Source organism: Tachysurus fulvidraco, chromosome 20 (genome assembly GCF_022655615.1).
Source record: "Tachysurus fulvidraco isolate hzauxx_2018 chromosome 20, HZAU_PFXX_2.0, whole genome shotgun sequence".
NCBI classification, from domain to species: Eukaryota; Metazoa; Chordata; class Actinopteri; order Siluriformes; family Bagridae; genus Tachysurus; species Tachysurus fulvidraco.
This window is the reverse complement of record NC_062537.1, coordinates 14,663,078-14,688,951: the sequence shown is the minus strand read 5'-3', so window position 1 is coordinate 14,688,951 and position 25,874 is coordinate 14,663,078. Positions and strand designations below refer to the sequence as shown.

Here is a 25,874-nt window from a genome sequence, read left to right as displayed (position 1 = left end):
TTAGTGTTAGTCCTTGCTCTGACTAATTGTTCTCGAATTGGGATCCAGAGACTCCAGAGTTCATTATTATTATTTTTAATATTTTCTTTTCTTACAGTTGTGGAAATCACATCCCACGTTAGCTAAGTTATTATTCTATGGCTCTAAAATATTATTTGAATAAGGTTAAAAATTCTTACTGAGGTTAAAGGGTTTATTTTACAGAAAATTGGCTACAAAATGTTTGAGAAGCTCTGATCTGTAGTCGGCGCTGTATTCACACCTTTGATTAACGGCACACCTCCTTAGCGTTGATGGGAGTGTTTATCCATAGCGGCTCCTTTCTCTTTTAACCGGGTGCAGTCATTTATTGCTGAGTTCGGTCGTGACAAGACGGGCTTTGATCCCTGATTTTTTTGTCCCCGTGTGCTCGTGCTTCCCGGTATCGGGGCGGGTGTAAAAAAAAAAAAAAATCAGTGCACGCTGAATAGAACATCACAGGTGAAATCTCTGTGTCTGTGTGTAGAACACAAACAGGGACGACCATCGTGCGCTCGAGGAACCGTCCGAATAGGTAAGGAACCGGTTTAATTGATCATCTTGCCTGGAAGCAGCCTGGAAATGTCAGTGCAGGAGGATGTGCGTGTTTCAAAGATGCTCATTTCTGTGTTTAGTTAACCTTTTAATGCTAAACACCAGGTCCTTTGTCAGTCGTGTTTTTCACGAGCATTTTGGTATAGATTTTTTTTAAGGATTGTTATACCATGCCATTTAAAGAACAATTAGGCTGTTCTTGCACCTGATGATTTATTTCTTCTTTAAAGATGAATTTTATGTAAAGATTTATGGAAATCCAATGCAGGCCTTCTGCTTTGCAGTCGAGACATGTACATGCTTTGTGCCATTCCTAATAATAGCAATATGAGAAAACGCAACGACATGTAAAAATGATTCCATCATAAACAGTAATTCAATTAAAAATACTCTGTTTTGACACGAAATAGATAGACACGTGTGAGTGAATACAATATTAGGTCCAGGTTAGTTGGCACATCCTGTCAGGCAGCATCGGGGCTGGTAATTAATTCACCTGTTCTGATTCTGAGATGTATGTACAGTATATTTACATGATGGCTCTACACTGACATGGTATCTGTAACAGTAATCTAAATGGAAAAGCTACTAAAAATGTGTGTTTTCTGCAACCAACTAAAGCACACCATTAAGCCCACAAGTCATTGTCCGTAATTCAGTGAAATTACGTAAGAGGTTTAGTCTTACTTGAACATTTGCACATTTCTTAAATCACCTAATATACCTACGGTACCTAATATTCTCTCATTCTCTCATTTCTGCTGCAAATATTAAGTGATTAAATGATAAAAATGATGAAATTTTATCAATGACACTTGTTAACATTAGTTGAGGAAAGAACAAAGTCATTTATACATTATAAGTGGACATGATGGATGATGTTTATTTACTCATCCAGCATTTATCTTCAGTAACTGCTTTATACTGGTCAGGGTTGCAGTGAATTCAGGACCCATCCTATAAACGCTGGGTATGAATTGGGACAACACCCTCGACAGTCCATTGGCAGGCACCATAGACACACGTTGACACTTTTTCTCCATCTGTTTCACCTGAATGGTTTATTCATAAAACATGGTTGATCCTTTATTATTTCTATGTCTTCAGAGCCCATGATGAATCGAGATCCAGCTTGTTTTCTGTAGCCCCATTGAGTCATTTTTGTGTAGGATGGAAAATCCAATGTCTAGAAGTGTCCAAGCCATCAAGCTGAACAGAATTTTTCTTCTCAGAAGTGTACTTTCAAAGCACCTTCTGTACTGCATGCCGTTTTATTACATGTGGTAAATGTGGAAAAACATCATAGTACAATATCTGGCAAAATTATTTTTCCAATTTTCACTATATTACACTATTTGTATATAACTTAGAAAACAAATTAAATATGACGTAGATTTAAATGTAGGTCTAACACATTGAAGGTACATGATACATTACTTTCCTTTTCTAGCTTATCTATACCAGTATACCATGATGGAAAGAGGACAACAATCTCAGGTATTCTCTCATAGTATACCTTCATTTCCTCCTTCCATAAATATTTGCTGAATGTAAAAAGTGAATAAGACTATGTTACAATTAGGTTCCTTGGACCTTTATAGAAACATGCACAGCTTTCCTAATTTAAAATGTCCTGACAAGCAGTCTACATTACATGGCCCATCTACATTAGTCACAAAATATGCCCTTTGTAGTTGAATAGTGTTAGGTGCTAGCATAAACAAACGGTCACCTTCAACCTAGAACCAATTTGGGATTTCTAAATTCATCAGATCAGGTCAGACGTAACAAATTTAGAGGAATTTAGAAACTTGGGTTAAGCAGTGGTCATGTTGCTTGATTAAAAATGTGATCTCTTGTCTTGCATACGCATTTGATAACTGACCAGTTATCACCATGTTGCCTTAACTGAGTGAGGCCAAAATTATTAGACATGCTGCAGGAACACATGAGAAGCTCTGTAATCTTTTTTTTTTTACATGACCATAGTGATGCAGGTAAGCACATTCATACACATGACTAATGTTATGTTGTTAAGCACTGGGTTTTACTAAAACCTGCAGGGCTCTCTGAAACCCTGTAATCTAATTTAGACCCCATGTGTTTCCCTTTAAGAGATCTTTCCATGTTTAAGACATCTATGTTCAGTCAGAGATTCAGCATGTAAATGTATCTTGGAACTTGTCCCCTACTTTGTGGCACTGCAGTTTTCCTTTCATTTTGGCAGCCTAAGTTCATGCAAAGCATATGTTTACAATTTAAGCTTCATCAGAAACTAGGAGACATTTCTGAAAAAATTACATTTTTTTCCACAATAAAAGTCTACCTGATACAACCAGGCAACACCCAGTCTATACTCAAGAAATGTGTGTGAAATGTGTCAATAAGCAGAGCTTCATAATCTATGTACTCTAATGTCCTAATTATAGCAGAGAAGCATACATTTAATGCTACACTTGATGTGCTTTCAGTAACTTAAATAGAAAAAAGAAATAAAATTAAATAAAAAAAAGTGCTGTACTTTCCCAAGACTATTCATTACAAACTGAGTGTGATGTGTGTTTTATATCACTACCTTGAGACTGAGAGAACGAGCTTATGAGGAAGTGGTTTAAACTCTAAATCCTCACATCTGGAAAGCCACACTTGTCATCTTGGGCTGGAAAAACAACCAAAGAATTACGTATTCACACCCTGTCCATCAACTGAGTCAAAACCCTGACCTCAGTCCTGCTGGGATCTGTACACTGTAACATAATTGAACTTTATATAAAGAGCCATATAGTCTATAATATATATAGTTGGTGGCAGCTCACACAGTCCATGGTGGTGCACTGCCAATTATCCATTTTAAGTGCAGGTTTAGGTTAACATGAAGTGGAATTGGTGAAATAGAGATACTTAATCCATTTAGTTGGAACTAGAATAAACAGAATGAAGTGGTTGTTCCAGGTAGACTCCCAAAAGACAAAAACATGTACTTACAGTATGTGTTTCTGCTTTCTGTCATGGTTCATAATAAGGAATTGGGTCAAACTTTGTGGTTGTAAAATGTTTCATGAAATGCTTACTTTATTAAAAAGACACAGTAGTCACTTCCATTTACTGAGCTTAACAGCATGTAACGCATAACTTACTTGCAACATTCTGTTATGACAGCAATTGTAACAACTGTTATGTTGCATTCCTCACGTAATGAAAATTCGCTTGTCAGGTCAGGCTAGCTGAATCTGCAGATAGTTGGAATACCGCTTTGTAATGAAATTGCATTGGGAAATATGCTTTGCTACATTTTTAATCCAGTCTCTTATTAACATGGTACTCTCTATGCTGCCTACACCTACAAAGATGTGTATTCTGCTTTGTAGAACAGTGCCCAAACTCTAATCTACTGCCCAGTCCAGTTTGGTGATTTCAGTGCTCAAACATGCCCAAACCTGGCCATTAACTTCAATGGGTCTAATGTGTTGGAACATAAACCTCAATAAATGTTATTAGTAAAGTTAAAATGGATTTCTGGTACTTTGTACATGTGTACGTTTTCTGTACATACTTACAGAAAATGTACATAGCCTTTGGCTATTTATTAGCTACCTTCAGGATCATTTTGTTGAGAAGTGCTCCAATTAAAATTTGGTATAATGTGTCATTATGAAATCTGGAAAAATGATATAATCATTGTGATAAATTCAACCAGACAATCAACAATGTATTTGCCCAGTTAGTGTTTTGCTTGCCTATTCACTTGTGCTAACATTACAGCTAACATAATGTTACAACATATGCTGACTTGTTAAGTGCTTTGATGCAGATTAAAAGTGAATGAATAAGTATAATTATTCTCCTCTTCTAAAAAAAATTCTAATTAAGCACAACATGTTTGCACCTCATGGTTGACGATTGTTGGCAACTGTAGGCAGGCAGGCAGGCAGCAGGATTGAGAACCTTTTACTGTAGTTATAGCATCAAATAGTGCCACACTGCTCTAAAGCATGTTAATTTACCTAACTTTTTTGCAAAAGTCAGTGAAGAAATAGTTTCCCCCCCTTTTTTGTTATTGAACCTTAGGTATTAGTACAGGGTACTAAATTGTTAACCACAAAAACCCTATTGATTTAATAAATGTCTTACTTGCACCTGGTGCCCACTTCCCCATTTTGTAGAAGATAATTTCTTGAAAATCCAGTAATTTAAATTTGTCAAAAACATTGTCAAAAAACAGCTTTACAGTAATATTTTAGTTCCAGAAAAAAAAAATTAATTCATTACAAATGAGCAAAACAGAGTTGAAGGTGTCAAGGAAAAATCCCTGAGATGGTATTAGGAAGAAACATTGAAAGGAACCAGACAAATTGACTAATTAGCTATTAGAAAAGAGGTATACTTCAATTAGATAGGCTTGACAGAGGGCAGAGGTTTCCTAGGAAAATATTACAGTAATTTTAAGATATTTCTTTCAGATTGCTTATTTTTCATACCATCTTTTAATTATATTTGTAACCTACTTGCTATATGCTGCTTTACAGTGTATGAGAATGACAATGTCTGTAACTAACTAGCCAGAACATTCTGCCACTGATGGCATTTGATAGGGGAAAATACCTAACAACACTATTGCATGCTACAAAAGTGCAAATCTGTCTTTGGTGGTATTTGTTGCAAAAGCATTGCCCAATGCAAGCTCCAGGGTTGAAAAAATGCATGAAGCTGTTTCTGTTTTATTTTGAAGCTTAAAGACTGAGATATCTTTCTGTAGTGTTTTCAGAACCTCTCTGAGCCAGGCACTATTTCATCATTTATCATGGTAATATCCATAGTACATCAAGATAATATTCAAACTTGCATTTATAAGGACTTGTTATATTTTTGGAGAATAAGACTATAATTTTAGAATATTATACTAATATGATAGTATACTATTGTAGTATAGCCTAATACTGCTTTTTTTTTGTAACTCCTTCTTATTACATGTGGCAAAGATGTAGAGTTTATAACTGTGAGAGGAAATGTAGGTCAGAGTGAGTGGTAGGTTCATGTCATGTTTTTTTTTATTTTAGTCAGAGTACATCAGGTTTTAAGTGACTTTGTAGACCACATTCACTTTCATCTTTCAACGGCATTGAAGTCTCATAATGAAAGGAAAAGCTAAAAATCCTACTGGCTGTTCTTCATGAATATACTGTATTTGTAATATCGTAAGATTAACCTTTCTTAAACATGTAAATAAACATATGATTATTATATCTGTCCATTCTATAAAAAACAAACATTTTGTTTTGAACACTGATATCTTAAATACCAAGCATAATAAAGGACACATTAGAGGAATTATGCAAGATATCTGAGCATAGGTTGCTTTTGTAAAACCCATATAACCTTTCTTTAACAAATGTCTAAACATCTAGTGCCTTATAGCACTGTTCTGCTCAAAGTCAAGGGTTATCCTTTACACACACCTTTCCTATCCCAGCTGCTTACTAGCAAACTACAGCGAGCGTTGAGTGTATTCAAATGTCCTATAGTTATTATTGAAAAATAATATTATTATTTAACTGAAAATCAGCCTCTGTTTCTTTTTTTGTGAATACGGTAAGCAAACGACTAAGCAATGTTGTGACAATGAAGACTTATAAGGACAGTTTTGGGTCATGTTTATTTCATTCAGTAGCCTTTTTGAACCTTGTGTTTTGGTGTGTTTAATATCTGTATATAAGATGGCTTTTAAGTTTTAGTGAATCCTTGCCTTGAGATGTGCTACATGAAGTCATCACTTTGGTTATAGTTATTTGCATGGAGTTTTATATACCCTGTGACTCCATGGTCTTGTGATTGTACTCCCAAACATTAGCAGCTTGTCTTGAGTGGAGCTGCTAACCCAAAGAAGTATGACATCACCATAGTGGCCCCTGGCATGACAAGTAAAGAGATTTTGGATACATCCCAGCTGCCTTCCTGCTATATAAAACACAAATGTGGCAGTCCTAGCGTGACGTCTGGAATAGCTCGGCTGCAACGTGATGTGGGTTTTCTTGTAACAATAAACAAAACGTTAACCGATAAGTTTCATCGTGCAGCCTTGTATTTAAGGGGAACTGTGCCTTTATTCCATTATTTTCATGTGCTACTTCCCTGTCTGGTTCAAACAGATAGCTGAAACTCAGCAGCTGACTGTCTTGAGGCAGCTGAGGGTAAGTTACACAAGGAGACTGCAGGATTTGTGCTGTATGTACATATTATAAATTAATGTTTACTAATTAATTTTTCAGTTAACCTGGTAAAAGATGTAAATAAGTCTGTCATTACAAACTTTATTTGCTGAGAGGTTTGCCTTCTACTATTTCTCTCCATATGTCTTATGTTCTTTCCTTCCTTATTTGTTTCTTTTGTTCTCTGTTGTGTTCTGTGTTCCATTTAGCACTCCTACAATATGAAAGTAATCTAACTCTTTGATTATGACTCATTTGGGGATCGGTTAAGCGATTAGGCTTTAAATTAATCAAGATATTTGTGGATTATAGGGCAACGACATGGTAATGTCCGGGAAAATGAGGTAAAAGATTTCTAAAATGCACCCATGCAATATATAGGGTAATAAAAAATGTATGAGTAATGGGGAAAACAAGGAAAAATCTGAGTGAAGCAATGGGGCAGATTCGGATATGAATAGAACATAGATGAAGAGTTCAGTTCAGTACTCTGCCAGGCTCAGTCCATGGCAAGAGCTCTGCAGACACCACAGATGGTCAGGCTTCTTTTGCGTAATGGGTTCTGTACTGTTATACTGCCCCTTCCTGTGTGGCTGAATGTTAGCATCTTTGCCAGATGCAGTGGTGTACATAGAGAGGATTTATGGCTATTTAAGAATGGCTTTCCTTCAAGTGAGAATTCACATTGTGCTTGTGCATTTAGACTAATACTTAGTAAATCAGAATTTCAGCAGAAAATTGTTTACCACTGACTGTAAGTCATTAGAATCAAGAAAGGGGCAAAAGGACACTAATGCGTAGTATAGCAGAACTTTAGCAGAAAACTTGAACATTGTATTGAACTGCACAGCTTTTGCTAAAAAAATTGAAGAGTTTCAATGTATCGCTGATTTCAGGAAATGTGACAATTTATAAAGGACTATGTAATGAGTAAAACAGGAATTATGGAAGTATAGCCACATTTAAAACCAAAGGTTTTGATTCTTAGTTCTGATGGTGTGTAATTGTTTTTCTGTAATCCAAGGTTTTAGTACATCATAAATTACTGTCTATGCTTTATAACTCCTTAAATCCATGGTTATTATCTGTTGCGTAACCAGCCGATGCAAGAAGTTAATCTTGTGAAAGATTAGAGATGTTACGCCAGTGCCATATGGTCATCATAAGCTCCCAACAGTGCTCCGTGTGCAAAGTGCTGTATCTGCAATAAAGCTGCTATCAAGGTTTGAAGATCATAATAGACTCTTGTATGAATAATGATAAAGCTATTCCAAACTATTTCAAGAAACAGTGTGTGCAATGATGATTAGGCCCTAAAAAGGAGTTGTTTTAGCATGTATTTAACTGCAACATTAAAGAGACAGTCTACAATTCTTGACTTCCAAGTCCTGAGAAAATGGCTATCCTCTAATCTCTAATGGTGGAGCTCAATCTTTGTCATACCAGAATTAAAACATTTTGAGCTCAGAATCCACTTTGGAATGTTGTAGGAATCTTCTTCTGTGAGGTTGCAGCCTGCTTTTTGAGTATGCTTCTTTTTAGTATTATTAACCCTCCACACTAATCATGCTCTTTTCACTAAAATTGGGGGTTTCACCTCAAGTAGATGAACCAAGTCTACAAGCTTCTATGTACTTGCAAAACAAATGATCATTCAGTAAGTAACTTGGACTTGTCACCTGTTCTTTATTGTTTATTGTTAACCTCATAGTTTAGTAATTTTTACAAAGTTAATTGGTGAAGTCTCCTTCATGAAATCTTATAGCAGTCAAAGTGTGTGAGTCATTTGTATGGAAATTGTGAGTTGTGACCACTGTTAAACACATTTAAAGAGGCAGACAGGGAGTGTGAGACAGAAGGAGGGAGATTTGGGAATGGGGGGTCTATTGTGGTCTCTTACAATCATAGAAACCCCCTTCCTCAGTGGTTAGTGGCTGCTGTGGCAACAAGGCCACAGATAGAAGAATTGAGGGCTGTCCTCCAGCAACAAGGCGGGCAATTGTTACAGGAAAAGAGGCTGGCAAAATGAGTATCAGGGTTTGCTCTCTTTGAACAAAAAACATTTGTGATAGTGTCTGATCAGGTGCTTCTGTGTGATTTAGTGTCGTTCACAGTGTATCGGTTTGACCGATGCTTCACCTGAACAGCATGGCTTTTACGTTATAGTTTTTCTTCTTTATTAAAACTCTGTGTATTGCTTGAATTCAATAGTAGAAGTTTTTAATAAAAGTTTAATAAAAATCACTTTATTTGCTGTCAAGAAAAGATTTTAACCTGAAATGTGCTTATATGATGCTGTATTATAAAGAACGAAGTTTTGCTGTTATTTGTGTGTTCCCAGAATTGATGTTCCTGGCACATGAAATTGAAGTTTAAATACAATAATGCTTATATACACATAGGTAATATCATGGTTACATGAAATTTAGTGTGCCATGGAATAAGGGAAAGGGGTGGGGCTGGAGGCAGGGCTTAGTTCAGGAGCATGCAGAATATTTTTGTGGAAGGGTTTGGTGATGGAGTGAGTGAATGCCACTTGGCCACTGATCCGTAACTGAGTGAGGGACAAAGGCCTCCCGCAGAGTGAAGTGCACTCGGAGCCCGTCACTTCATAGTGCTCTCGCACAACCTGCTGTGCTACACTCCCATTTCAGTAGTGAAGGGTGAGTAATGATTGCATTGTTTTGCATCCGTTATGTTCTGCAGCATATATATATATACACATAATATTTTTGGGCGTTAAGCAGTCAGTTTGTGGAGTTCCAAACAATACAGTATTTTGGAGTTTATCATTTAATAATGAGCGTCATTCATTATTAATAATGTTTCACTATTTTTGTGCAGGTCCTATGGTAGAGACAGTGCAGGTTTAGTCCTGGAGTTTATGCATGCTAATTTTTTTTTTTTTTTACATTTTGAGTCTCACTTAGTGATGCTGGTTTTGCTCAGCAGTTTTCTTGCTTGGCAGGCTCTCTCTTATGGAAAATCTTATCATCCAATCTACTGTTCATTGTGGTTGACCACTAAAGCGTTTTTCTCTGTGGACATCTCTGAGGCTTCTGTTCTGACATCCAGGCCAGGCAAACTGTCCCTTCTCCTCCTCCAACAGGGTCCAGTAAGCACCAGAAATAACGGCTGTATCAGTCCGTCATTCATACTAAGAGCGATGAACTCTGCCTCTCCTCTTCCATTCCTACATGTCTAATGAATTCTTTCTTGGGGTGTCTTTTTGTGAAAGTGACTCTGTAAGCAGTGCTTAGAGTAATGGATCTTTTTGTCGATTGTATCCTTTGTTTATTCCTGAGCATCTGCTCGTAGGAAGGTACCTAAACCTTCGATAAGAATTTAGACTTGGTTTTTATGTTGTTTTGCTGGGTTTTGTGGGATTGCTATGCAGACTTAGTTAAAAAGTTAAAAAAAACTTGACTCTTTATAATAAGTGGTTCATGTAGTACACATAGCACTTGATCTTGTACTGAGTGTATGCTGGGATGTATGTACTCATGTGCTGGAAACTCAGTAGCTTAACTAAAACCTTCCTAAAAAGACTTGGATTTGTTGTTTTAGCAGGAGCAAAAAGTAAAGAGTGCTTACTTGTTTGTCTTAATCCTAAAAAAGGCAAAACCTCATTTGTAAAAGCTAATTTTTACCAGCATGGCAATATGGGTAGACTACATATTACCTGTGGTAATTTCTACTGGTCATGGTAAAAAAAAATGAATTAATCTTTCAAGTGCTTGCAGAAAAATGGTTGACATAAAGAATTCAGACTTCAAATCTTATAAATTCTCCCATAATAATAACAATACCCCACCTCTCCATGTAATAATAGTGCATTACAAATAGCTTAAGCTAGTATGTTTGTTAAATCCTTTAATCAGCAGTTAGTGTTTTGTTTGATTAGCTATTTGCTGGGGCTCTTGAAGACATCTTTCAGTTGGCTCTGATAATCCAAACCTTCATTAGATGCTCATGTTGTTTTAGAGTTTAGAGTAAGCACAGCATTTTGGTTAAGCAGTCTTTCTTTCATACTTCTCCAAAGCTTTAATTTCTGAACTGCAGGCATATTTTTGTAGATGATTCCAGGATGAAGGCTACAATAGAGAGGGGTAACAGACACAGGCACATCAGTGAAGGAATCAAAGGAGCCGGAAAAGAACAGATAATTTTAGCATAAGAAGATGGAGGTCGGGCAGCTTCAGAACTCATTTACATACATATTTGGCCCACATGTCTCTGGCTGAGCTCTGTCACAAAGCTTCTCTTCTAAGGCCAGGATGTGAGATTTGACTGCACAGGGTGTTCTTTAAGTAGAATGAATGGTACATTTGACTCTTGTATTAATGAAAGGACTTGATTTCAATTAACCAATCTTTTGAATAAAGTGTCTTTAAATGTATCATGTGTATGATAGATACATCGTTATTGAGTTATAATCTAGTTATTTTCAACTGATCTATATCAAAGTGACTAGAGCAGTTACTGTACAGAGAGTAGGAATGAATTGACTTACTGTCACTCCATAAATTTCAACTGCTACATTGCTAATTTTAAGTCGGTTTGGTAGAATATTTAGTTACAATACATTGCGTTTTCTTCAAATACTCCTTAGACTTGCGTTTTTGTGGTACATCTTAAAGCTTGTAAACTCAGTGATGATTCATGCTACTTTCCTCTCTCTTAAGTAATAATTCCCATGTGGCAGCTTGTCACTTGAGAACTCCATTTAAGTTCATCAGTCAAATCCTTTCCACGTTGCTTACATCTTGTAAGCGGCACGCCCAGAAACATGTCACCGGGATGTCTCTGGGCATGGACCGCAATAGATCACTTATTGGAATAGTGACTATATTCACTGGGACAAGCACTGAGACAGAAATAAATGACATCTCCACATTCAAACTCAGCAGAACAGAATTGTTCAGTTATTTATTCATCTTCAGTAAACACTTTATCCTGGTCAAAGACTATAGCCAGAGTCTATCCCAAGAACACTACTGTATGTGTAAGGTGGAAATACACCTTGGATGGGACGTCACTCCACTTCAGGCACTATGCACATTCATGCATACACATTCACAGTCTTGACAATTTACTGTAACCACTTCAGCATGGCATACGTTTGGAAGGAAAACTGCAGAACCTGGGAAAAATCCATTTAGACCTGGGGAAAACATGTAAAACTTTTTTTTAACTCCTTTTTCATATGGGGCAGGTGAGCAACGCACCTGCTTTTGGTTTAAAAACCCCAGTGCTTGGCTAAAGGATATTTTAATGAGGTAGGTTGAAAGTTTCAGCTCTTGAGTGGATGTGTATTGTAGTAATAAAACCCTAACACTGACTTTTGCTTAGAATGCTGGGTTAATGGCTAGAACCCAGCACTCTAAGCAGTAATAACCACATACCACAAAGAGATTTTTTTGAGTGGATAGCAGGGTTCTGCTATATACTCCTCTCATTTGTAGCCTGTGTGGGAGTGTAGGAGTGAAAAGGCCTTATGTGATGGGTTTGTCCATTCTTATCTCTGGCCTGCACACGTCAAAGAAAGGCTGACTGTCAGCTCCAGTGACAGCTTAGTTATATTTTCTCAGGGCAAAAACTACTGACTTTCAGTAAAAGAAAATGAGGCAGCCTGAAAGAAGAACTGGATAGTAGAGATTCACTTTCTGTGACAGTGAACTGCCATATTACCAGAGGTCAGTACTTGCTTTTGGTTGTGTAGTTAATATATTTTTTTTTACCATTTCTGAATTATTAATTCATAAGGTTTGGATGTTATATTTTAACACTCTTGAGTCATTCAAAATGTGTGAATTAATTTTCTACAAAGGCATAAATCTAACAGTAGTTTTGGTGGTAAGGTAAATGATAGATTTATATTAAAGCTCTCATTCTAATATGTTATTGTTTCTAGTAACTCACTCGGTTTTCTGCTAGTCTTCTAGACTTTGTGTTTACTGGTTTCTCAGTGACAAGCTAAGACCCTGACAAACAAACTTGTTTCTTGGATGTTTTAAAACTTTCAATTTATCTATATGAGGTTTAAATATGCAATATTACAAAATTGTAATCATTTGCAAATAGCTGTGGTATATATATCATAGTCCATAGAAGTTACTGATGTAATTATGCTTCCCTGTTTTGACAATCTTTGGTATACCAGTGTAAACCAAATATATAGAAACACTTTGTATTTTCTATGCACATTGACTTATTTAATTGAGACAGACTTAGGGATTGACCTGCAGTAGCTAAAGTTGTGCCAAGATTCAAACTAATGACCTTTTGATCTATAGCCCAAACCCTTAACCACAGAGCCACCATTTATACACAAATCTTCTATGATGCAAAATTTCCATCCTTTTCCATTCATGGAAAAGGGCCAGATATTGTTTGTATGATGAATCATTCCTCACACTGACATGGTGATGACATGTAAGAGTGTTCAATGCTTGATCTACTTGTCTTGTCCTCAGAAACTGACCACTGATGTATGTGTATGTCATCTATTTCATTAAGATTTTTATTTATTTATTTGAATCTAATGACTATCATGACCTACAGTCAGTGAGGAAATGAAATAGGCAATAATCCTTTGACTTTTTAAAGAGTTTTAAAGCTGGTTCAGTCGGCTTGATGCAGAATCTGTGCTTAGTGCATGTATCAGTTATGGCTTACATCCAGCTAGTTCTAAATGGCCCGCTGTTGGCGGTGAATAGGCTTCTGTTTTCCAGTAGACCAGCCTCTTGGTGTTCATGTGAACATGTATATTAGTATAATTGCACACTAAAGGACAACAACACTAATTAATTTCCCCTTGAAGCAGGAGACATAACAAGTTTCTAATTAGCGCTGGTGGAGTGACAAAGTGAAACCAGAAGTTAGCATTGTCTGTTCATTCACATGTGCTATCACAACAGTCTGTGCAGTTTTCTGTTACGTTTCCTGTTTTTTTTTCTATATACAGTAAGCACATGTGTGCACATCTGTGTCAGCCTGTAAGTCTATAAAATATTCATGTTTCCCTTTTTTTGTGTTGCAGGTCTGAGATTGCCCATGAAAGCACAGCAAAGAGGGCCTCTGTCTGTGGCTGTGTGTATGTGTTTCTCTCAGAGCTGATTTGTCTGAGAAAATCATTTACATCCAGCACCTTCAACTAAGAAATATCAAGGTCCACTGTGCCAGGCCTGCTGAGCCCGGCGTGCTCTTTTCCGTCTCTTCCCTTGGCCCCCTTCACACCCTCTGCAAACGCTGGCACGGCAGCACTTTAGGACTGCTAATCATGAGCGAATTCTGGTTGTGCTTCAATTGCTGTATTGCTGAGCAGCCACAGCCGGTAAGCCACTCGTGCCTTGTCTCCAGAGATGCATTCATACCACAGAAAACAGGAAGTGCTTGCTGGTTATTGAGCAGCACCTGTGCAGATCTAGCACAAGGTTTCTATTCACGAAATGATACATAGGAATAAGGCGTGTGTGTACATCTACTGTTGTTTACACTGCTGAAGGAAGTATGTGTGGGTGTCAGAGTGACCAAGTGTTTTTTTCTTTCTTTTTTCTTTTTTTTTTCTTTGCATCATTGTAGTTTTATTCAGGCTGAGGTCTTAGCTCAGTCTGTAAAGCTATTCCATCACCTCATAGGAGCTTGAGACTTCAGGTCCCAATTTGTCTACAATTGCCTCCATATTGATAAGATGCATATAAATAGCCTTGCATACTTCTACAATCAGAGCACATCTAAAAATAACTGAACAAGATTAACTACTTCTCCTAATGAGAGCATTGTTTTTTAATTTTCTATACGTTTTGAGAAAGATAGGTTCGATTTGGATTTGACTGTGTGCAGTGTTTCTGTCGTTAAGTATTCTTGCTCTGCGGTTTACATATTTGTGTATATTTGTGACAGTCTGTCATGTTAAACCTGGATTGACATGACTATCAGAGGATGAATGTAGTCTACACTGCATTTGGTATAGAACATATCTAAAAGAACAATATTTCGGCTTCTGAACAAAAGGTCAATGTGGTTTTGTGTTACTGTTTAAAATTAATGAAATTACTACATAATAATTCAATTTCTTTACTATTTTAAAATGGGTAAAATAATTCATATCATAAAATAATATCAATTAGATAAATGGGATGATATTAGATAACACCAAGTGTTTTTCCAAAGTTCATAGTCTGAAGTGTTCTAGGTCTAGGCGGTGTGTATCTCCATGTTACTCCTCCTGTCTGGTGCTCTGCAGTTACAGGGAGGAGATGAGTTATGTCACTCAAGGCCTTTTATGGCCAAAACATGTAAGGAATCTGAAGTGTTCACTGGCTTTCACCATAATCAGCACAGATGAGCAAAAATCTTGGCAACCCTACATTGAAAACCCAGTTCATATGACTTTTCAACTTTTGCTGGTCTATTGTATATGAGCATACGAAGCCCTTTGTTTGTTAAATTTGCAGAGTGATGCAGTAGGATTAGCCAACATAAACTGGTGATATTGACATGATGTTGAACAGACGCATTTACCTCCCACTTACTGTGTAGCCAAGCAAAATGTATCCAAATATTGGTGTAATGTTTAACTTGTGGTGAAGTATCAACAATGGTGGTATCTTTGGTCATAATCTTTTGTGGAAAAGGTACTTTTTTAGTATGATAGAGCTTAAATGACTATCTCAATCGAATATAGTGACTAAGAATGGAATTTACAGTATAATGATTTGGGAATTTCCGGCACTATGATGTTGTTGCTCATTTTGATCAATTTCCTTATACTTCTTATGAGTTTCTAGCATCATATGTCAAAAATCAAAAATAACAAGGTTGTCATTACTTAACAACTTAACACATGATTCATGAATCCTGTATTCAGCATGATTCATGTTCATACGCTTACATTATGTTATCGACTTTAGCATCTGATTTTTTTCTGACTTCTAACTTTTCTGACTTGAATGTCACAGACAGTTTCACATAATCATATAGACATGATCGTATGGCTTTAATACAGTTTAAAGCATAGGCTATATTTTATACTAACTAGCTAGTGAAAGCTTCCAAAAAATACCTACAGTCTTAAATAACATCCTTGGATTGTACCTGATTTACTTAAGTAATCATCATTGGGAGTGGAATTTCCCCATTGCCTAATAGTCTTCCAAAGCCTAAAGTCACAGTTGAATACAATAGCAGTAATATACAGGACAATGTGCTCCAGGAAGCTGGGCTATTAAAAACACAGTTATTAATGCAAATCAGTGTCTCACATACCAGCTGTGAGTTTCCTCTTTTCTTAAATTTCTGTGTTATTTTCGAATATGGTGATCATTAATTTAGGTCACAGTTTGCCTGAAGAGAGTGTGTGTGTGTGCGTGTGTGTGTGTGTGCGTGTGTGTGTGTGTGCGTGTGTGTGCGTGTGTGTGCGTGTGTGTGTGTGTGCGTGTGTGTGCGTGTGTGTGTGTGCGCGTGTGTGTGTGCGCGCGCGCGCGCGCGTGTGTGTGTGTGTGTGTGTGTGTGTGTGTGTGTGTGTGTGTGTGTGTGTGTGTCCTAGATAGACCTGTCATCTTCTGTTGGATAAGAACTGACATTGAGACCTAAATGAAACATCATGGTACAAAGATCACCTACAAGATGTGCTGAGAGGAATTTCATGCTGTCTATTTGGAATCTAAATGTAGCAGCTCATATTTCAGAAATTTTTCGAATTTTTTTTTGGGAAAGAAAGGCATAAACATCAAGCTGAGATCTGTTTTTAATCGTTGTGTTCTGGAGACACACCTTCAAAAAAAAAAAGGAAAGTCCATTATAAATCATAAATCCATGGTTATATCTGTTTAAAGGAATGCTTTACATTTTTTATAACAATAGTAAACAGAAGTGACACTTTAAATGTTACATCCTGCAATTAATAATAAGTTATGATTTTATAAGATTATAAAAGATTAAGAATAATTTTCATTTTATGCTTTAAAGTGAGGCAGAAAGAGCACCTTATTGGCTATTAGCAGTCAGGTGATGATGCTGGCATATTTAACATTTGTCAGGTTGGAATGTAAACTGACCATGACCTAGAATTTCTTTTAAAATTCGTTTATTTTATAATGGCCCAAAGGAGACCTTATGGCTAAAGCAATTTAGACAGATGGTTTGCACTAGCATTATAGTACCATTGTGTCTTGGAACTCAATTTATGAGCTCACTTTAACCTTTTGCTCATAAAGTAACAGGACTTTTTTAGGTCGTTGTAATTTCTACTGAAGTGTCATTGAACCGAAACAGCCAAATGCATTGCTTTGTGTGTTTGAGCTGCACCTGCATCCAGTCATAAGCATGCGCCAGAATGCAGTAAGAGTGTGACAGACCTACGTCTGGATCATTTCCTCTGCGGTGGTTGACCACAGACATGTAGATGATCAGGCAGTAATACGACACGTTCTCTGCTCTCCTGTAAGTTGCCTTATTCTTTACTGCAGTAAAAGGCCTGTTCAGGATATTCAGGGCACATAAATTGCAGTTGTTTTGTAATCAAGATATACTCAAAGCTGTTTTCAACTCCACCCATTTTTTTTTACATTTTTAAAAGTGCTTCAGTGGTTTATTTTTAAGAGTTTGAATCTAGTCAGTTGTGTTGAGCTTTAAAATGAGTGTCCTGAGTAAAATACTAATTAACCAGAGGACATAAAAATTTTAATGTCCATTAACTGTGTACAAATATGTCATGATAATGACCCAAATATATCATGATAATAATTGTAAAACATAAAGAGGTCTAATAAGATCTTTGCAGAAAAGGAATCCACAGGACAGCTGTTGTTTAAGTTGAAGGTGGTTAAAAAGCTAACCATTTGAATATCTGAGGGGTGCTGAGGCGCTGATGGGATGCAGTGCATGTAATGAGGCAGCATTGTATCTGGTTACATGCTCTTGAGTGGGTCAAAGGAGCCAGAATCTGGTTTGTTCACTGGCCAGGCCTGTAGGCCTCTGTCCGAAGATTGAACATGATGTTTGATATTGTAGCTTTTAAGCATGATTAAAGATCATTCTGGTTGAAACCACAGACAAATGTTCAATGTATACAGAGTCTCGAGACCTGTAAGACTGGCCAGAAGGATTTAAGGTCAGCAACTTTGCACTGGTATGCAGTTATAAGGGTTAGATTTTTCCATGGGAGTAAAATAAAAAAAAAAAAAAGGTTTCCAACACAAATCTGTTGCAGCAAACCATGAAGGTTGACGCCAGCATCCTTGGCCAAAAAGTAATGGAACAATTTTTTTTACCACCAAAACAATAAGTATAAAAGTGTATTAAAATCTAAAGTTATGAAAAAGGATATCTGGCAACGAGTATATGAAAAGAGCTGAGTTGGACTTGTGTTGTTGTTTTTTTTTTTTTACTAGTGATGTCAGAAGGGTTCTGCAAATGTCAATGCCTTTACGAACTGATTCATTGTGCAGTTGTGTGCCACATACATACAAAAGTTAATTGGATAAAATTCACCAAGGACAAGGACTGTGTTGTTGGGGGATGTAACAAGCTCACAATGGCTGTGCTGGTTTAGACTTGTTTCCTCTAAAGTTCCCGTTTTAGAGCTGTTTGAATTCCTGCCATTGTATAAATGAATCAGCTTCCTCATAGATGAGGTAGCCATGTAAGAGTCACAGTCACATTACAGGGTGTACTTTAGTCTTAAATGTTTTCTTCATCGTTTCTTGTGGAGTTTGAGAATTTAGTCTTGGTATTACAAAAGGTTTAAAAATGTGATGTCTTGTGTAGTTGTGAGTAGGTGTGTCATGTGCTCTCACATGCTAATATGTCATTGATGATTCTGGGTCAGTTCTTATTTGGTTTTCTGTGGTTTTCCTTTGCATGTGTCCTAATTAATGAATCAGCAAATTCTCAGTGACCAGAAGAACCAATTTCCCAGTTACACATTGACATTTATGGTCCACTGCTCATCCCCTGGTGGAATGATTTGTTTTCTCTGCCTTTCTCAAAAACTGGGTTAATGATGCATTGTACATTTCCAATTATCATACACTGTCGGTCAGTATAAAAATGCTTCGTTGAGTGGAGGAAGGGGTTCCTTTTAACCCGTACTTAACCCCAGCAGCAAGCCAAATTGGCACATTGCAAGTTAGTCCTTATAGTTAAATCCTTAGTTGGAGGCCTGTACATTAACTAAAAACAGATTTGGCATTGTTTTATAAAAATCTGTTTTTATTAAAGGGAAGTCAGGGGGTTGTGTAGTTATTAAGCAAACAAGGCCAGCTTTGGAGAATACCCTTAGGTGCTTTCTATTTTCACATGCCTTTAGTGCTAGATGAAAACAAATAAAGAGCTGTTTGTACATTCTAGTTTAGCACTAGTGCTGTGCATGGCTTATTCAATTTTGAGTACTTGATGTAGAACATCTTTAAAAAGCAAGAAATCATAATTACACAGGTAATGCTAATGAAATTTCCAGTTAAATGATGTGGCATAATTGGCTGTCTAGCTGTCACAATATTTGATAAAATTTCTACAACAGGCGATATGCAACACAATATATATATATTTATATATAATAAATATGTAGTAATACTAAGTTCAACAATATTTTTTATAGACAAAAATATATTTATTGCCGAAAATAAATATTTATTATTCTGCAAATTGTCATATTAGCCTTTCCAAATATATATAACTGGCTAGGTTTGAGTGGCACGCTGTTGTTCAATTGCATTTAGAACTCAGAAAGACTATATTGCTTGTTGGAAGATGCAGCTGCAGGTTTTGCTATTTCTGGTCTAGTGAAGTGTAAAATGCCATTGCCTCACTATGTTGGGTCGTCATAGCAACTGGGTACATGGGTTGTAGATAGCAGCTGACTGGTGATTGAGCAGGGGAAAAAAAGGTTCTGATGATGCTAAAAGTAGTGCTCATTCACATCAAGCTACAAGTGATGACTTTTAACCTGCTGGTCTCTCAGATGTCAAGCCAACAGTGAATGACTCTCCACTGTCCATAAGTTATAAAGAGATGTGATATTTAAACTCAAAGCTGTGCATTACATAAGTGTGATTTTACAAGCTTTATTGTGCAAGGCTCCTATATCCTCATCTAGAAGCCTCTGCATTAATTGTACCCATTGCCCTATTAAAGTAAAGGATAAGAATCACATTGCCCAATTTTCTGATTTGCTAACAATTTGGGTCTTATGGGAAAGTCTGTAATGTTTTTAAATCGTTTCCATGTGTAATATTTGTTTTTATAGATTAAGATAACTACACTTATCCAGCAGGTTGTGCTAAGGAATGATTTCAGATCAGAAACAGAAACACAGCTGAAGATTTGGCTAAAGAGTGGTTGCTTATCTTTTTGATGCCATGTGTTCTATTTCCTCTGCAGAAACGGCGGAGGCGCATTGACAGGAGTATGATTGGTGAGCCCACAAACTTTGTCCACACAGCCCATGTGGGATCTGGAGATTTGTTCAGCGGCATGGACTCTGTAAGATAATTTACATTGATCTGATTAACTTTGTTTCACTAATAATCAAAACAGTAACAATAATCTGTTACTTAGATTGTCACTATACCTTTAATTAATGAGAATCCAATGGAATTTTTTAAGAAACATAAACACGTACAAAAAAAGAATGATTAAATGAATAACTTTAGATTTAATATGTTCATAAATGTTAAATTACAACAAGCGTTTTCACAGTGAAGATTATTTACATTTAGTTATGCTCAAAACAGAAGGCAAAGCTCAGTAAGCTGGAATGGCTAAAATGACAACTTAACACTGATAGAGTGCAAAATCTTCTAGTAACTCAGCTCCTGCAGTCCGTCAGCCAATACACAATGTTCTTCTTTCTAGATTGATAAGCTAGTCCTAATTTATGGATTTATTTTGCATTGTTTTCTCAAAAGTAATTAGTATGAAATTGAGATAAATAAGATTTTTATATACTACAGTTTCATTATGTAAAATTGCAGTAATATGGTTTAGTTCTATTTACTTGAGTGAGTTTCCATATTTACGTAAATTACAAACAATTTGGATTCTTTGGGGGTTAGCACGTTCCCTTCACACCTCCAGGGTGGGGGGTTCGATTCCTGCTTCCGCCTTGTGTGTTTGTGGAGTTTGCATGTTTTCCCCGTGCCTCGGGGGTTTCCTCCGGGTACTCCGGTTTCCTCCCCCGGGCCAAAGACATGCATGGTAGGTTGATTGGCATCTCTGGAAAATTGTCCGTAGTGTGTGAGTGAATGAGAGTGTGTGTGCCCTGCGATGGGTGTATCCTGCCTTGATGCCCGTGACCCGAGAAGTCGGATTAGCGGTAGAAAATTAATGAATGAATGAATTTGGATTCTCATAAATATCATTTCTTGTGTAATTGTTTCTGTAAATGATTTAGATGTTCAAATCTAGTTTGCTAAATGAGGCTCATTTTACATAAGTAGCTATAAAATAGCTCAGTAGTTAATTTTTCATGTACTAAGTATTTGCCTTTTTAATAGGTGAACTCAATTCAAAACCAAATGCAGTCAAAGGGAGGATATGGGGGCGAGACCATGCCCATTAATGTGCAGATGCAACTGGTAGACACAAAAGCAGGATAATCCCTAACTTGAGGAGGTGAGTAAATTTTGATTTTAAATGCTAATTTATGATTAGGTTATGAAAAATACCCTAATCATAGGACATAAAAGCTTTACTTTATTTATTTGGGTAAATGTTGACAACCTTTCACAGAGACTGCTCTTTATTTTTTTTCCATTAGGATTCTACTGCATCAGTGTATCCATTCTGACGCTTTCCATAGTCTCCCAGCATCCCACTGTTCTCACCAGGCAAACACATGGACTATCATGCACTTCATGAGAATGAGGATGCCCTGTCCATGGCTGTCAGTATCCTCACCACCCTCATAACGGACGCATGCATGCCCTGTCATCGAACGCCTAGCAGTGCATGGTGTAACCTGGCCTATTTGTCTGTGATTTGAACAGCTCATTTTCTCAACACTCACACATGAAGGTCTGGAACCTCCAAGTACAAACTTTGTAGTTTTGTTTTATTTACTTTTTTTTTTAACAGACTTTTTTGAGTCTTAAACATGGCGCCAAACTCGCCAACGATGTTCATATAAAATGTTGATAGCTCTGGCCATGCAATGTCAGAATGCTTGTTTTAATGAAATAATGACTCACTTCTGAGCAGAAGTACCATTTTTCTGACTGAGGCTCAAATGAATGTTGTTTTGTAAGAAGTGTGATTGTTCCTTTGCTGTTTATGCCATTTCAGATCACGTTCATTGTGTCTGTTTTTCTTTGTGGTAAAATATGATTAGAGCAACAATAACTGATGCTGAAAGGCACAACTGACATTTCTCTCACCATACTGCTGTAAAGTCTTTATCATAAACTTGATATGAAGATGCTCAAGCTATAGTTGTTTGCTGTACAGTCAATGTGGAAAAAACTATATTGTCAATGCCCTTATGCTTTAAGCTGATTTGGCAACATTATTTATGATTGTGGAAGATATTGAAATGGGGCCAATTTGCTCTCACCGTTGTACTTGCAGTCTTTTGGGAAATATAACATAACCTCTTAGATAATGCTTTAGCGGTTTTACTTGCTTTTCAACAAATGCCCAAAATCTGACATTTATAGTTTAAACTATTACTCTCTATGGGTTTAGGGACTGATGTTTATAAATAGTTCTAAAACAAAACTGTTGTATTAAATTGCACTAAATTTTCAAATGCATAATGACCATGAAAAATTCTGGTAAATGGGAGTGCAGCATGATAAATAAATCTCTGATAAATTGCTTCCAAAATAAAAAAGTAATCAATTTAAAATTAGTTTTGACTAACAATATTCAAGTTCCTTTATTTGTGAATTTGTAAATCAAAACCTCAGTTGGGACAGATCTGTATCAATGCCAGGCCAAGTGAAGTTAAATGAGATAAAAGGCCATACAGTATATTGTGTGAACTCACAGCTGAATGTCCAATTGTTGTTCTCTCAAGTGCTCTCTGTTTGTACTGTATATACTGTGTATTTTGTGTGCCACAACCTAAACTATGCTAATTTATTTTTCTGTATTCCTTCTGTGTGTCCCCAACCCCCTGTGTCCTAATGTCATGTCTTAAAAAAATGATCCCATTATGTTGTCAAGATGAAGAATTTTGGCAAGGTTTGTAAGTTTAGAGCTGGACAAGTTGAAATGTTTTCTTGGTGCTCTATATGAAGGTGTGGTTAAAGGATCATGTAATGCGATGTACTGTATACAGGGGTGCCAACATCTATAGTTTATCCTGGTTTGCTATTTTTTTGCCCAACCTGAAACACGCTTTTCTGCTTTTTGATAAAAAGCAGCTATAAAACCAAAAATATCACTGTGGGTGTGGGGCAGTTGATTGGTGGCTGGGGTACCTGGCACATGAGAGGCTAAATATCACAGATTGTTTTATATCTTGTGTGATTTTGTGTACCAGTAGGAAAAAAACAGGGTTTTTTTTTAACGCTCTACTAGGATTTTCTTGTTAGCAGTGTTGGCACCTCTGTCTGTATAAAAACTTTAAACAGTGAAGGCATTAATGATCAGATTCACACAAAATATTGAGCTTTTTGCTTCAGTGGTGTAACTGGCATGCATTAGAATTGCAATGATCCTCAGCCTCTGTTCACCACAGATGGATTTCATCTCATCAGGGATTTCAAAAAATTAGTTTTAGATGCCGGAGCACATTTTTATACATTGACCGCTTTTTATTTTGCATTCTATGTTGGCTTGTACATTACCAAATGTGTTCACTTGAAATAAATATTTTTTCCATGTTACATGACTGTATTATTACACATTCATTATGATCATTGAATTATTGAAATTATTCTTTATGATAGCTGATTGTTTTATTTGATTGTTTTATTTTGGAATGATTATTATTTGATTATTTTCTTCTTTAACTAATATTTGCCATTTTTGAAGACCATCAAATTGATTTGTGCCATTTTTGATGACCATCAAATGTATTGTAAGCTGTGGTAGCAAACACAAAAACACCATCACCAGGGTCCCACCCACATTAACATTTTCGATGGAATGCCTAGCTCACGAACACGTAGATTTATTTGGAAGTACTGAATAGGCCCTGGAGCTCTGCACGAGGCAACACGCCTTCATGAAGTCCTTGATCATTTACATTTTGCAAAGCCATCAGCTGGTGTGCTATGCTGTTGCTAGGCAACCTCTCAGGTAGCAAATGAAGAGGTTTCCTCAATGACGTCAATCCCTATGACTCCCTATGACATTCAACTGGAAAGAAAGTGCAAAAAATTTATGAACAAAATCAGTTTGTATGATTTGTATGTAAGCCAATTTATGAATGTACATTATTCATTTTTTAATTATTATGTATAGAAAGTAACCTAGAAAGCAAGGAATAAGGATAAATATAAATTTTCCAGTCTTCCACCTGGACTGTTCCACCTGGTTTAGTACACCCACACCCTGTCACTTGTCATTTCACAAAACGCCTGTGTAAATATGTAAGGAAACTTTCGAGAGAAAGTAAAAAAACAAAATAAGAATGAACTTAACATTTTAAACAATGAAGCTTCCCACTTGTGGCCCTACTTAACAGGAATCTATGTTAGATATTATTTTATCTTTATACTTTATATAAAGATATACCTGTCTGCAATTTCTCAGCTACTTTGACACTGTGGGTCATTTTTGTGGGTACACAATTATTGACAAATAGAAGACAGCGACAGACCATTTATAGAGAACAATTTACACATAGGTATAGTCTCATACATTTTCAGGGTAGAATAACAAAGTGCCGAAAACCACTAATAAAGGATTCAATAAGTTTTAAAGAAAAAATGTCAGTGGTGATCGTATTGTTGAAAAGCAGAGAACGATGTAAGCAGTAATAGATTCATACAACTGTAATGTGCTCTATGTGGATAGCTGTTCCTGATTAATGGCCACTGTGCATACATATGCCCTAGAAAATAAATATGTATACAATATATAATATCATATATAATAGAATAATCAGTCTTGTTATATACGCTCTCATAGTTGGATTTCATGTTTTCATATCCTGTTTGCATACATGCTTCTGAAAATGACTTTATATGTGATGTTTTTGTCCTTCGTTCCAAGAAATAAGGAAGTGAAAGAATATATTATCGGTCATGTTGTATTTGCTAGAATTTTCATGATACTATTTGGTTCACTGTTTATGGTAACCATGTAGCCTTATTTTAATCCAATTATGGCTGAAAGCTACCAGCATGCAACACACATCAATTATTTTACATTTTTTAAATGTTTTTCTAAACATCAATTAGATAATTAGAAATTAGTAATTAGAAAATGCTGCCATGTTTTCATTGCCTTTATGTTCAGTCTTATGTAGTCCATCAATGTGAAACTCATTTTCATGACAACATAAACATAAATGTGTTGTTGTCTTAACATTACTCCTATTTTCCAGTGTAAAACCTCAGTACGTCTGTGCAGTAAGTCTGTGTTTCCAAAGCAGACACCCTACATTTAGGCAAAGTTGACATTGGCATACTAGATAAAGTCTAATTATTTAGCACAGGCCTGGACATGTCTCTACAATAATTTAATATCTGCGAGAGGACACACCTCTGTCACAAGAGGCTAATAACTTTTGTGGTAAATTGGTGTTAACATGATTGCAAATATTGTACCTGTTAATCTCCATGATTACAAGGAGAAAGATAAACAAACAAACAAACAAACAAATAAATAAATATTTTATTATGCATAGAATGACTTAATGTCTAGAATCGATACGTTAAAATGTAACCTTCATTTAAAGTTTACTACAGATCAGTGGCTTTCAGTACTACAGATCAGTGGTTTTCAATTTTCGGGTTCATGTCTAGCCCAGGATGTGAAGCAGTGTAGAACAGCGCTCTCTGCTGGCCAATAAACACATTAAATGGACTAAAACGACAGAATAACAAATAAATAGACAATCAATTTCGAGCATATTTTGACATGAATATTCAATTTTTGATATTATAATTGACATTTTAATCCAATGCTTCAATATGC

The 25,874-nt window shown here is 36.4% G+C and overlaps 1 protein-coding gene across 3 annotated transcripts; it reads left to right on the top strand.

Annotated features, from left to right (window-relative positions):
• Positions 1–302: 302 nt before the first annotated feature.
• Positions 303–23,614, top strand: cdc42se2 (CDC42 small effector 2). 3 transcript variants are annotated; one of them, XM_027141177.2, is made up of 5 exons: positions 303–553; positions 13,822–14,115; positions 20,166–20,267; positions 21,281–21,398; positions 21,544–23,614. In XM_027141177.2, exons 2-4 carry the CDS (start codon positions 14,062–14,064, stop codon positions 21,380–21,382), a joined length of 258 nt encoding a protein of 85 aa, XP_026996978.1. In that variant the 5' UTR covers positions 303–553; positions 13,822–14,061; the 3' UTR covers positions 21,383–21,398; positions 21,544–23,614. The 3 variants fall into 3 exon arrangements, with proteins under 3 accessions (XP_026996978.1, XP_026996979.1, XP_026996980.1); XM_027141178.2 differs by lacking the exon at positions 303–553 and adding an exon at positions 6,737–6,761; XM_027141179.2 differs by lacking the exon at positions 303–553 and adding an exon at positions 9,324–9,442.
• Positions 23,615–25,874: the final 2,260 nt, after the last annotated feature.

What these genes read in the sequence shown, in the direction of transcription:
- cdc42se2 (XM_027141177.2), top strand. Translation starts at nt 14,062, where the DNA reads ATGAGCGAATTCTGGTTGTGCTTCAATTGCTGTATTGCTGAGCAGCCA. An exon ending in TTGCTGAGCAGCCACAGCCG is followed by an intron (nt 14,116 to 20,165) that starts GTAAGCCACTCG and finishes TTTCCTCTGCAG; the next exon opens with AAACGGCGGAGGCGCATTGA. An exon ending in TGTTCAGCGGCATGGACTCT is followed by an intron (nt 20,268 to 21,280) that starts GTAAGATAATTT and finishes CCTTTTTAATAG; the next exon opens with GTGAACTCAATTCAAAACCA.